This window comes from Erpetoichthys calabaricus, chromosome 3, assembly GCF_900747795.2.
Source record: "Erpetoichthys calabaricus chromosome 3, fErpCal1.3, whole genome shotgun sequence".
NCBI lineage: Eukaryota > Metazoa > Chordata > Cladistia > Polypteriformes > Polypteridae > Erpetoichthys > Erpetoichthys calabaricus.
The window spans coordinates 54,643,461-54,657,913 of NC_041396.2; the positions used below are offsets into that span (position 1 = coordinate 54,643,461).

The 14,453-nt window shown below is 36.6% G+C and overlaps 1 protein-coding gene across 1 annotated transcript in view; it reads right to left on the reverse strand.

Annotated features, from left to right (window-relative positions):
* The window catches only part of ift172 (intraflagellar transport 172), a 122,739-nt gene that overhangs the window by 39,590 nt on the left and 68,696 nt on the right, over positions 1–14,453 (reverse strand). The window contains exons 33-35 of the mRNA XM_028796836.2: positions 13,562–13,742; positions 10,691–10,800; positions 185–314 (exon numbers count right to left, since the gene is read on the reverse strand). Of these exons, the coding sequence (XP_028652669.1) occupies positions 185–314; positions 10,691–10,800; positions 13,562–13,742 (421 nt within the window). The remainder of the gene's footprint in view (positions 1–184; positions 315–10,690; positions 10,801–13,561; positions 13,743–14,453) is intronic.

The following is a 14,453-nucleotide window of genomic DNA, read 5'->3' on the forward strand; positions in this document are numbered from 1 at the left end:
GTCTAACTCTAAGATTTGTCATTCAGTGCCCAGGATATATTTCAGAGTTTCTAAGTAGGAACAAAAAATGAACAACAACAAATCAATATGCTTCAGTTTAAATATTGCACACCAGCAAGGTCTGAAATGTACAGTAATAAAGTAAATATGAGCAACTGAATGAATTTGACCAAATTTATCTTACCTTCAACCAGCACTTTTCCATAAGTGAAACATTGTCAGTATCTTTCACTTTTAGGTAGCATTCCACTGCTCTGGCATATTCACCTGACTGCTCCCATTCTTGTGCCTGCTCAACTAAGCTTTCAATACCTCTGTAAATATATAAAAAAGAGTAAAATTAAAATTTTTAAAAATGTGATTTATTCATTGCTAATTCTGTGTCCCAATACAAACATTACGCTTCCACAAAAATAAACTATATTATAGGCTGAAACTGCCTACATACATGTCCATAGAGCTATGACATAGACTGCATCATACTGTAATATGGCCACATGTGGGAAGTTTTGATTATGAATTTCTGGGCAAAACAGTAAGCCTTGGAAGAAAATAAGATTAGTAATCACTGGAAGGTGGTGTGGTTACATGATACTTTCTCTTTAATAACACTTTCTTTTATATTTATGGTCCAGCTATAATTGTTGATAAGTGTTGTCTCTATTGTGATAATCAAAAAGAGAAGCCTTTTTTCTTCCACAGTTAAGAGCCAAGCAAAGAATCGTATTCATCAAATGCCATTAAATTATATGTTCATAAAAATGAAACAAGACTGATATCTGAAATGCCAGAATTACATATATTTTGTATGTTCATTTATATATTTCTTGCTTACATTTGTTTACATACTACCGAAAGATTTGTAGTATTAGTGCATTATAAATTACATTCTGGAATCATTACATGTGTGGAGAGATGGTGTTAATACATTATTTTCTGTTGTGTTCTGTTGTATTATGCAAGATCACAAGCCCTTCAGGTACTGTAGTAATTGCATCCTGCTGCAGTGTTTATTGGGAAAGTAGTATTGTCCTTTGGACTGTTTGTGTCTGCAACAGTAAAAATTATAAAGCCACTTTATTATTATTGGTAGATACTATCATTAACAACAGATTTCAGTAATACAGTATTTTGTGGATTTTTTAAATCATTTGAAAATGTCATTTGTCCTATCTGTGTGCAGTGGAAACATAAAATACTTTCTACCTTGCATGCAGGCTTATAACATTAAATTGTTTTAAGAGGAAGCACAGTCTGTTTTCTATAGGGCTCCTTTTCCAATACTCTACAGCAGGGGTGAAATACCCGGTTCCAGAAAACTGCAGTGGCTCTCTAAATGCTCTAACCTCTCAGCATATTGTTCTTATTCTTAGAAACCATGGAATCATTTCATCAGGTGAATGAGGACTACTTACAAAGCAGGGAAAGACTATTAAAATATGTGTGTACAGTTTTACCTTAAAATTTCCATTAAAATCATTAAGCAATGAAAGTTACAACCAATCTTTAAAATGTATTACTATGGGGTTTTTTTTACTAAACAAGGATTTATTAATTTGGAATATTTAAATAATTTTAGAAATATATTTGTATATTCTTACCTTAGGCTGACATTTTGTGATGCAGACACTAAATGCTTACAAATCAAATTTTTTTAAAAGGTTAAGGAATTTTCATATATTACTCATGTAAACTTTATACAGTATATGTTTTAATTAATTATACTTTCAAGGAACCAATACTGTGTTAAAGAATTGATACAGAATACATAAGAAAGGGAGTATTGTCTAGTGCTTAATCGAACTGTTAAATACTGAATATCTTTTGACCTCTCTTGCTCAGTGAGTACCAAATGGCACTGTGTAAAATATTTTATTTGATCAAACAAATAATAGTTTGTGCTTTGTTTGTTATATAAATCATTTGTGCACTTCACAGGATTGGTTTTACCAGTTGATAAAAGCAATAAAACTTAATTTAAACTTTTAAATATGACAACTGGATATGTATACACTCTGCGGTGTTTTGGCATGGACACATGGTTATTAACCCCTTTTAAAACCAAGGCAAGATATTAAAAGAAGAGGAAGATATAAGGTACAAGAAACAAAATGTGCATATCAAAACAAAGCACTTTCAGAAAGTTTTAACTGAAACTAGAGTAATTATCCACACATCCACAGTGTAGAGCTGCTTAAACAAAAATTATCTGCATTACATTGTCATCAAAAAAGAGTCAAACGTCTCAGATATGCAAAGCAACAAACCATTTAAAAAAAGTGCTGTGTAGCAATCAAAAAAAAAATTGACAGGAAATATTTACACTAATATTACTAAAAACTATTTGTGGAGATATGTCACATGCAGTGAAATAATTCAAATAATTACTTTCATAACTGTGGCGTGTAGAAGTGCATCTTTTAATAAATAACAACAAGCTAGATCATGAAGCTTAAGGGGCTACAGCAGCAGAAGACCTTAAACAATTATTACTTCTGTCAGTTAGGAACAAGGGCTGCAATGCTACCAACAAGAAGATCTGCTTAACCCTTAACACTAGAATTACCAGAGCCTACGAAAAAACTCGTATATCCGGCCCACCTTAAATCGCTTCTTAAATCCGTTCACACCTCTCCGCCAGCATCCTTTGTCCTCTAAATGTGCTGATAAAAGACAAGCTGCCAGCAGCCGGCTATTCCATCCCCCCCACCGACTTAGAACGTGAGTGAAGTTTTCCCAGCTCACGCCTTGATTGATTATGTGGGAGTGAAGTGGAGTTTTACAGTGGAAATAAGAGATCATTATTCTAAAGTAATCTGTGTAAACACATTGTTAGAGCGCCTGCGCTCTAACATCACCCCTCCCCCGATCTTACTTAGACTCTCTTATTCAGTGCAGCAGGGACAACGCACATGTTGTTCTTTTTTTCTTTCAGTACACGTGGCTTCCCTGTTTTATTTATATATCTAGTGACTTCTCTGCCTGTCTGTCTCTCTATTACGCAGTGCTCTGTCTGTCTGTGTGTTATGGATCTTAAAAATAAGTTATAAGGACAGTTGTTCCTGTTAATTGCAGTCTCAATTGTTAAAAAAATATTTGAAAAGGAGCATCCCACATGAAAATATAATGATCTCAGTAACTGACAGTGCATACCAATGTATAAATTTTATGTCCGTTTGAGGTTTAAAAGAAAAGAAAAAAAAAAGCAACACTTCATCCCCAGCGGGGAATCAAACTCAGATCTGTGAGGCAAGGAAAAGCTGCTCTGCGCTAAGAGGCAAATCTTAGCGCGCTACGCCACAGAAGCTGTTGAATCATTCTTGAAGCTTTTGTGAAAGTGTTTATTTAATCTTTGGAACTCTGGCTTTATATATTCTATAGTTTATGCCTACTACATTTTGTAACATTTATTACTAAAATATGAAAAAGTTTGTTTTAACAATGTGTTTACACAGATTACTTTAGAATAATGATCTCTTATTTCCACTGTAAAACTCCACTTCACTCCCACATAATCAATCAAGGCGTGAGCTGGGAAAACTTCGCTCACGTTCTAAGTCGGTGGGGGGATGGAATAGCCGGCTGCTGGCACCTTGTCTTTTATCAGCACATTTAGAGGACAAAGGATGCTGGCGGAGAGGTGTGAACGGATTTAAGAAGCGATTTAAGGTGGGCCGGATATACAAGTTTTTTCGTAGGCTCTGGTAATTCTAGTGTTAAGGACAAAATAGTCATTTTGATTGCTGAAGAACATCATCAACAAAAGAGATCTTAAGCTGACTGGTACAATTGTTGAAGACTTTTGGAAGAAGTTGGGGGTGGTTCACTAGAAGACATGAACCAGACCCTGAAGACAATATTCACATCCTTCTGTGGTGGTGACCACCATCAGGAATGGAGTAAGTAAATGCCCAAGTTCCAGTTTGCAATAAATACTGTGGTGCATTTGATTACAGGCAAAACACATGCATTGTCAGTTTTAGGTAAACATTTACTTCCTTATAAACATTTACTTCCAGGTAAACATTTACTTGTTTACTTCCTTGTAAACAATTACTTCCAGGTAAACATTGGTTTACCTGGTCCATTAGAATGTATTACTGGTTACGTTCTGCCTAAACCAGTTACACAAGTACACCAACAGTTAGACACTATACAATTGATAACTCAATACATGAAGGAGAGGATAATGGCTGCCTTGTCCAGATGGCCTTGTATGTACAACCAGAAACATAAGCCTGCTAAATTCTTGGTTGGTCAGAAAGTCTGGATTATGATGCATCCTCTCTCCAAAGCTTCTTACAAATTCAACTCTGCACACAGCAGTCTGGATGAAGGGAATGTAGCATTGCTACCTAAATAATTCCAATTCCCATCATTCCGAGGGATCACTGTTCCACTTGACTGCTTAAACCTGCTGTGCAGGGGCCACTGTAGAGACATCTGTTAAGGAAAGGATGCTGATGTTACAGAGGACCACTTTTTGGATTACAATACCTATTTATCATACAAGGACACCCACACCACCGTGTTTGACAATATGGATAAGATTTTGTTAATGGTAGGCCTAGTTGGCTTTTTGCCAAGCATGAGTCCTCTTGTTGTGCCTAAATAGTTAAGTTTTAAACTGGTCTGTACACAGAAGAGACTACAAGAACTCCTTAAGCTTGCGCAAGTGGACTCTGGGAAACCTATATAGAGAGCTTTCTTAATTTTTCACAAAAGAAACTTATTCCTTGCAACCAATCCACCGATGACATTTCTGTTCTGAGTTAGTCTTATTGTTGTTCTATGCACCATTAATCCAAAGGTAGTGATGTAGGCTTGCTGATTTTTTGGATATTATTTTAGCATTATGTTTTTTATTATTCTACTTCTGGCCTTAATGAAACCTTATAAAGATGTCTGCTTCTTGGTGGAGTTGCTATTATTTTAAAAGCCCACTACATTAATACTGTTTGCCTAACAGTGAATGTAAGCAGGCCAATACTTTGTTTATTTAGTGTTTCATATTTTTCTTGGTTGAAGGAAAGATGCTAAATTCTTAAAAAGAGTAACTACCCTTCTTTTTTTCCCCAATGTATTTCACTTTGCAATCATTTATTCAATGAAAAATGATCAGTTATGCCATTTCTCTTTATGGAAAAAATAAGTACACAACCGTGGCTGCAATAGCTGGTATTGCCCCCTTTGGCAGTATTAACTGTCTCCTTGTCTCTGATATCAAGTTTTTCTCACTCCTCCATGCAGAATTCTTTCAGCTGTCCGATGTTTGAGTGGTGTCATACATGTATAGCCCATTTCATATCTCTCCCCCAACCATCAAGTTTTGACTTGGGCATCCCAGAAACCTCCATTTCTTTCTTTTCAGCCATCCCTTGGTGGATTAACTGGTATGTTTAGGATAATTGTAATGTAACATCACCTTATGGCTAAGCTTCAGTCTCACATTGATCTCACATTATCCTCAATCAACCTCTGGTATAATGAAGAATTGATAGTGGATTCTATTATGGTAACGTTGTGCAGCAAAGTAGCCCCAAGCCATAATATTTCCATCACAATGCTTTACAGCTGGTATCAGGTTCTTCTGATCAAATGCTGTTTTTGTTTTTTGCCAAACACATCTTCTGGTACTATAGCCAAATAAGTATGTCTCCTCAGTCCAGAGCACATTGTTACTGAAGTCTGGGTTTTTGCCTGAATGTTCATTTGAAAACTTTAGTCTTACCCTGATATTCACTCTGGACAGCAAAGGTTTCCTCTTGGCACACCTCCCTGTTGGCCCCATCAAGAAATTCCAGTATTCTGTGAAACTTCTCTCACCATCTTGTGTTCTGCACTTGAGCTGAACTTGCTGAGGTGGCCTGATCTATACAACTTGGCAGTTGTTTGAAATCCACTTGTTCATGATCTTTCAGAGAGTGGAATTTTTGATTTTCAATTGTTTGTAGATCTTTTTAAACCGCCTTCTCAGACCTACAGGCATCCGTAACCTTCTTTCTGAAAGCCTTAGGCCGGTTTTATACTTCATGCCACGCAACGCATGCTACAGCGCACGCTCCTGCTACGCAACAGTTTTACTGTTTATACTTGCGCGCATACTTTACAGAAATCTGGAGGAATCCGCCAGGTGGCAGTGCAAGATATTATCACAGTGAGAACAGGTTTGGCTTCGCTGTGTTTAGATCTTCTGGTCAGCTGTCTCTGGTTGTCCCTCGTACCAAGTGTAAAACCAAGGGGGACAGGTCTTTTGCAGCTGTTGCACCTCGCCTGTGGAACTCTTTACCTCATCATATAAAGGAGTCGTCTACAATTGAACTGTTTAAAACAAGATTAAAGACTCATTTCTATTCACTTGCACTCAGTGACCTTCAGTAATACTGATGGCTTCCTCTTTGTGATTATATTACATTACTTCTGTTTTTTATGGATATAACATTACTTCTACTTATTATGTATTTTAATTTATGTTCATATATTTTATTTCTATTTATGTTTTATGTTAATTTGTTCTATTTTTGTAAAGCACTTTGGCAACAGCATTACTATGTTTGTTTTAAATGTGCTATATAAATAAATTGACATTGACATTGTGAATTGCCTGGATCACCCATTAAATTCCGAGGACACCTTGCTGCAATATCTCTGAAAAGGATGTTTAATAATTAAATCCAGCAATCCAGGGATTTGTCTATTCCATCAAGCATTGGGCATAAGGCTGAAACAATCCTTGGATGGGCATCAGCTCTTCGCAAGGTGAATACAAGCACTCACATACACACTAGCGTCATTTTAGTGTCACCAAATCTGCATATCTTTGGAAGGAAATGGGAGCACACTGTGGAAACCCAGAAGGAAAACATGTAAACTCCAGGCAGAGAATACCAGCGACGTGACTCCCTGTGAGACAGCAGTGCTACCGCTCTGCCACCGTGTCACCCCATGTGTGTAATTATTAACAGTATTCATTATTTAAACAAAATTAACGATTTATCTGTAAAATGTAACATACAAACTTTAATGCATTTCATCATGAAAGTGATATAAAGTATAAATCTTAGGATTCTAAATGTGCAAAGAGTTGGAATATCATACATTTAATGTGTTCTGTGTGGCGATCTATTGCTGTTTGTCGCTGTTGTCAGGTCCAGAGGAAGCCATAGAAAAAAAGACGGCACAGAAGACGGTATGTGAGACTTTTAAAATATATCGTGTCAATACGATCGGGAATATGCGATGCTTGAATATAAAAGCACCACAAATTCATTTGTATATCGGCATTTTGCTTCACCACATCGAACCATTCATCAAACATCGAAGCGCGCACATCGATCTCGTAGGATCTGCAAAGCGGCTTTCTGTCACATGTAGATAGTAACCAGAGACTCTGACGTCACATTCAAACTTTTAGCACACTGTGCCCCCTGACTTTTTGCTGGTACTGCAACTCGTGCACGTGTTGCATTAATTTCTGAGGACCTGCTCAGAGGACGCGTCAAATGAACGCTGGGAACACGTAGCAGCCATGATGCGGGCGCGTATGTGTTCTGAGCATGAAGTACAAACGAGCCCTTAGAGAGCTCTTTTGATCTAGGCATGATAATAATACATACTTCAAAAACAAACCAAACTAAACTGATTGTGTGAGGTTTAAATAAGACAGGTTCCTCTAATTTCCTCACTAATTTTTATTCGTATTTTTATTTTATTAATTTTATTATTATTTGTATATTATTTATATCTTTCTCAAGCTTCTGTAAAGTTCTAAATTCCCCTCTGGGACATATAAAATGCATCAATCCATCTATCTAATGATGTTCTAATCATTTGCACCTGATTTGGTGCACCTGAAAATTATAGATATTGTAAGCAGTGATAAATGTAGAGGTGTACTTACTTTTTCCACATGCAAAATTTGCATTTTTTTATTATACAATGGACAACAAAAAGTAAATGTGGCATAATGTTTCTTATATTACATCACTTTTTTATTTATAGATACTGTTGAAATGAAGATCAAATCTTGACATGTCTACATACAGTGGTGTGAAAAACTATTTGCCCCCTTCCTGATTTCTTATTCTTTTGCATGTTTGTCACACAAAATGTTTCTGATCATCAAACACATTTAACCATTAGTCAAATATAACACAAGTAAACACAAAATGCAGTTTGTAAATGGTGGTTTTTATTATTTAGGGAGAAAAAAAAATCCAAACCTACATGGCCCCGTGTGAAAAAGTAATTGCCCCCTGAACCTAATAACTGGTTGGGCCACCCTTAGCAGCAATAACTGCAATCAAGCGTTTGCGATAACTTGCAATGAGTCTTTTACAGCGCTCTGGAGGAATTTTGGCCCACTCATCTTTGCAAAATTGTTGTAATTCAGCTTTATTTGAGGGTTTTCTAGCATGAACCGCCTTTTTAAGGTCATGCCATAGCATCTCAATTGGATTCAGGTCAGGACTTTGACTAGGCCACTCCAAAGTCTTCATTTTGTTTTTCTTCAGCCATTCAGAGGTGGATTTGCTGGTGTGTTTTGGGTCATTGTCCTGTTGCAGCACCCAAGATCGCTTCAGCTTGAGTTGACGAACAGATGGCCGGACATTCTCCTTCAGGATTTTTTGGTAGACAGTAGAATTCATGGTTCCATCTATCACAGCAAGCCTTCCAGGTCCTGAAGCAGCAAAACAACCCCAGACCATCACACTACCACCACCATATTTTACTGTTGGTATGATGTTCTTTTTCTGAAATGCTGTGTTCCTTTTACGCCAGATGTAACGGGACATTTGTCTTCCAAAAAGTTCAACTTTTGACTCATCAGTCCACAAGGTATTTTCCCAAAAGTCTTGGCAATCATTGAGATGTTTCTTAGCAAAATTGAGACGAGCCCTAATGTTCTTTTTGCTTAACAATGGTTTGCGTCTTGGAAATCTGCCATGCAGGCCGTTTTTGCCCAGTCTCTTTCTTATGGTGGAGTCGTGAACACTGACCTTAATTGAGGCAAGTGAGGCCTGCAGTTCTTTAGACGTTGTCCTGGGGTCTTTTGTGACCTCTCGGATGAGTCGTCTCTGCGCTCTTGGGGTAATTTTGGTCGGCCGGCCACTCCTGGGAAGGTTCACCACTGTTCCATGTTTTTGCCATTTGTGGATAATGGCTCTCACTGTGGTTCTCTGGAGTCCCAAAGCTTTAGAAATGGCTTTATAACCTTTACCAGACTGATAGATCTCAATTACTTCTGTTCTCATTTGTTCCTGAATTTTTTTGGATCTTGGCATGATGTCTAGCTTTTGAGGTGCTTTTGGTCTACTTCTCTGTGTCAGGCAGCTCCTATTTAAGTGATTTCTTGATTGAAACAGGTGTGGCAGTAATCAGGCCTGGGGGTGGCTACGGAAATTGAACTCAGGTGTGATACACCACAGTTAGGTTATTTTTTAACAAGGGGGCAATTACTTTTTCACACAGGGCCATGTAGGTTTGGATTTTTTTTCTCCCTAAATAATAAAAACCATCATTTAAAAACTGCATTTTGTGTTTACTTGTGTTATATTTGACTAATGGTTAAATGTGTTTGATGATCAGAAACATTTTGTGTGACAAACATGCAAAAGAATAAGAAATCAGGAAGGGGGCAAATAGTTTTTCACACCACTGTATAAACATTTTACAGGATGTACTTACTTTTCATAGGCATTTTGGAACATATTCCACATTTATATCAAACACACAGTTTTTTTTCTGCTTTTACTTTTAATGAGGATATATAGAAATTCATTACTCAAATTTGTTTTACTTATGAAATGTACAGTTTTGGGAGGTTTATTAATGTCATTTACTGAAATGTATTTTTTTATAGCAACTGATAAATTTTTCTTAACATTGTTAAGATTTAAGAATTAATTGGGTGGCACAGTGAAGCAGATTTTAAAACTCCTTCCTTGCAGCCTCAAGAAAAATAAGTTTGTATTGCAGCCTAGTGACTGTTTGTCTGAGGTTTACAATTTGTCTTTGTCTGTCAGAGTTTTACTCAAGGTACTCCAGTTTTCATTTCAAATGTCAAAAATATGCTTATTGGGCTCACTGATGACTCTAAATTGGCTTGGTGTGAATGTGTAATAGGCTTAGCTGAGTAGTAATGTCTTATACTTTCTCTGTTACTTACAGTATACTTAAGTAAATGTCTAGAAAAATTGTACTTTTCAGGATAGTTTTTGGCGATATTACTTTTATTACTTTTACTTGAGGACACCTGTAAACAAAAATGTACTTTTACTCAGTTATGTTTCTGTTATCTTTGTTACTTTAATTTTTCACATTTATTTTTAAACTGCATCAAGATTCATATAACACGAAGAACTAATGCCAACATCAACAGGTTTCTTCTGTGCATTTCATCAGTCACTTTGGCTATCAGTCAGATTGCCCTTCTAGTGTTGATGGCAAATAGCTAAGCCTCATCATCACCTGATGACGAATACTGTGGATTTCATTGGTTGTAACTGGCTTCTAGTCACAGATGTCCTGTTAGTTGTCAGCAAACTGAAACTTAGACCAAACTTTATAGAAAGAATGCTACCAGTTTTTCTGGAGAAAAGGTTCAAATATTAGAGCCATGGAGGATTTTCCAAGGAGCTTGAGCAAACATAGCTATAAAAGCATTTCAAGTATATGTAAGTGTACATACCTGGTTCCCTTTTTCATTGCCTCTTTTTCATACTCTTCTTGCAAGAGTTCTAATTTGTTTGGAATATACTCTTTGCAAATACGAATAGCATCACTCCACATTCCAGCTTCCTAGAAAAAAAAAATAAGCTGCTTAAAACATTTAAAATGATTAGTATTGTTTTTCTTTAATTTATCAGAAATTCTGTAATATTAATCTGAGTTGCACTAAACCAAAATCAGTTTTATGGTTTCTTTATCCAAAAAGGTTATAAAGGTGTGTGACTGTAGAGCATCTTCCCTATACCAACAGTGACTATGTGTAAAACAGTTGAACTCTGCCAGTGATGCCACTCTGGTTGGATAGACTTCAAAGTAGAATACAATGCTGCTTCAAAGGGAGGTGGACTTGCTGGCAACTTCTTTGTTTATAACAATTTGCAGGCAATTTAAGTTTAAAGTTGCTACTTGCTAAAAACTAGTTGGACATCTGTGAGAGAAAGTCAGTTATGATCGGGTGAATTTCAGGATAAATCCCCCCTCAGCTGAACTCCTGGTTTTAAATAATGATGCTTTCAGTAAATTGGAATCATTTCCATTTCCAAACATCACCTTTTTCATTGACTGTACTGGAACAAAACATTGTTTCACTTACAAGCATAGCTTAAGAACACAGTTTTACTACATTAAATTACGAAGTTCTCACTTGATTGATACCCACTAGCTTTATAGGAGATCTGTTCAAAATAAATTGTTCAGAGAAGACATAAGATTAAGGCCTGAAACAGCATTCCATTCAAGACATACAGTGGTGTGAAAAACTATTTGCCCCCTTCCTGATTTCTTATTCTTTTGCATGTTTGTCACACAAAATGTTTCTGATCATCAAACACATTTAACCATTAGTCAAATATAACACAAGTAAACACAAAATGCAGTTTTTAAATGATGGTGTTTATTATTTAGGGAGAAAAAAAATCCAAACCTACATGGCCCTGTGTGAAAAAGTAATTGCCCCCTTGTTAAAAAATAACCTAACTGTGGTGTATCACACATGAGTTCAATTTCCGTAGCCACCCCCAGGCCTGATTACTGCCACACCTGTTTCAATCAAGAAATCACTTAAATAGGAGCTGCCTGACACAGAGAAGTAGACCAAAAGCACCTCAAAAGCTAGACATCATGCCAAGATCCAAAGAAATTCAGGAACAAATTAGAACAGAAGTAATTGAGATCTATCAGTCTGGTAAAGGTTATAAAGCCATTTCTAAAGCTTTGGGACTCCAGCGAACCACAGTGAGAGCCATTATCCACAAATGGCAAAAACATGGAACAGTGGTGAACCTTCCCAGGAGTGGCCGGCCGACCAAAATTACCCCAAGAGCGCAGAGACGACTCATCCGAGAGGTCACAAAAGACCCCAGGACAACGTCTAAAGAACTGCAGGCCTCACTTGCCTCAATTAAGGTCAGTGTTCACGACTCCACCATAAGAAAGAGACTGGGCAAAAACGGCCTGCATGGCAGATTTCCAAGACGCAAACCACTGTTAAGCAAAAAGAACATTAGGGCTCATCTCAATTTTGCTAAGAAACATCTCAATGATTGCCAAGACTTTTGGGAAAATACCTTGTGGACTGATGAGTCAAAAGTTGAACTTTTTGGAAGGCAAATGTCCCGTTACATCTGGCGTAAAAGGAACACAGCATTTTAGAAAAAGAACATCATACCAACAGTAAAATATGGTGGTGGTAGTGTGATGGTCTGGGGTTGTTTTGCTGCTTCAGGACCTGGAAGGCTTGCTGTGATAGATGGAACCATGAATTCTACTGTCTACCAAAAAATCCTGAAGGAGAATGTCCGGCCATCTGTTCGTCAACTCAAGCTGAAGCGATCTTGGGTGCTGCAACAGGACAATGACCCAAAACACACCAGCAAATCCACCTCTGAATGGCTGAAGAAAAACAAAATGAAGACTTTGGAGTGGCCTAGTCAAAGTCCTGACCTGAATCCAATTGAGATGCTATGGCATGACCTTAAAAAGGCGGTTCATGCTAGAAAACCCCCAAATAAAGCTGAATTACAACAATTTTGCAAAGATGAGTGGGCCAAAATTCCTCCAGAGCGCTGTAAAAGACTCATTGCAAGTTATCGCAAACGCTTGATTGCAGTTATTGCTGCTAAGGGTGGCCCAACCAGTTATTAGGTTCAGGGGGCAATTACTTTTTCACACAGGGCCATGTAGGTTTGGATTTTTTTTTCTCCCTAAATAATAAAAACCACCATTTACAAACTGCATTTTGTGTTTACTTGTGTTATATTTGACTAATGGTTAAATGTGTTTGATGATCAGAAACATTTTGTGTGACAAACATGCAAAAGAATAAGAAATCAGGAAGGGGGCAAATAGTTTTTCACACCACTGTATCTGTATCTTCAAGTAACAATCATTCAACAAATATCAATTTAACGTGTTACTTATGTGGCTAACTACTATTTTTATGTATTTTTAATTGGTAAATAAATCTCAACTCAGTAGCTTCCATTCTAAAGCAATAGCCCTAGTCAACCAATAGATATATTAATGTGCCCTACACTGTGACACTTAGTCCGATGTTTTGCATTACTGCATATTTTTCACAGTGAATGTGAATCAGAGATTAAAGAAAATACTCAAAATTATGTTCTTCTTTCATTTTCCTAATTTGTAAGGTAATATAACATACTGTATAGCGCTCACAAACAAGAAACCTACAGCCAAAACTCCCTAAAAATGCAGTAAGAGACATGATCTAAAACACAAAAGCAATCTGACATTAATATAGCTGTGAGTGGAAAAAAATCATAGTTTTAAAACTGTGTCAATTTAATGCCACACTTGTTTAATAACTCACTCTGTAATATTTAATTGCTAGTTCTGGTCTTTGTGCTCGGAGTAGGAATGCCTCTGCCTTTTGATATTCTTTCTGGTCAAAGACAAACTTAGCCTGTCCAACTAAGACCTCTGCAACACTCTCAGGATCATAGGCCTCTGCCACCCGCTGTGCACTGTTCCAGTCCTGATTGTGAACATACCTTTAAATCAAAATAAAAAAAAAATCATTATTGCTTAAATAATCTTAAAATAAAGCACCTACATATTTTTGGTTTACCCCTCAGAAATTTTAGTTCAGCATACATTTTAGTTCAAAAATCAAACTAAGCAGCATTAGCATTTATCAATTCAATTATCTTATTAGGTCATTCGATTCAAGTATAAATACTGTCTGTTTGTATATTACTGAACCACTGAGAAAGCACAAACACAATATGGAAATGCTCAGTCAGCCTGACTGTATTTCCTTGGAATGTGAAAGAAAGGAATCAAGAAAAAACAGAAACATTGGGAAAACCTGCACAAAGTACAAATCCCAGTCTAAAGCCAAATCAGGGGCATAATACTGTCCAGAGGAAGGAAGGAAAGAATTGGTAAATTAATTTTAACAGCAGAAGTCTTATAGCGGTGATCATAATAAACATTTTTAAATCAGTGAAAAGTTAAACAGAAATAGTAAAATTTAAGTCTACCAGAAACTTCTAATATTTCTGCTTGACGTGATTATTTGAATATAATGTAATGTAACAGTGACAAAGTTGTACATTTTTTCACATATCTAAAAATGTTTGAGTGCAAATATTAGTGAAAATATTCTATAGTGACAAATTTATAAAACTCTGCAATTGGAAAAAGTGGTGACAGAGAAAAGACTCATCTATGTAGCATCTGTTTGCATCTTGGCACTACTT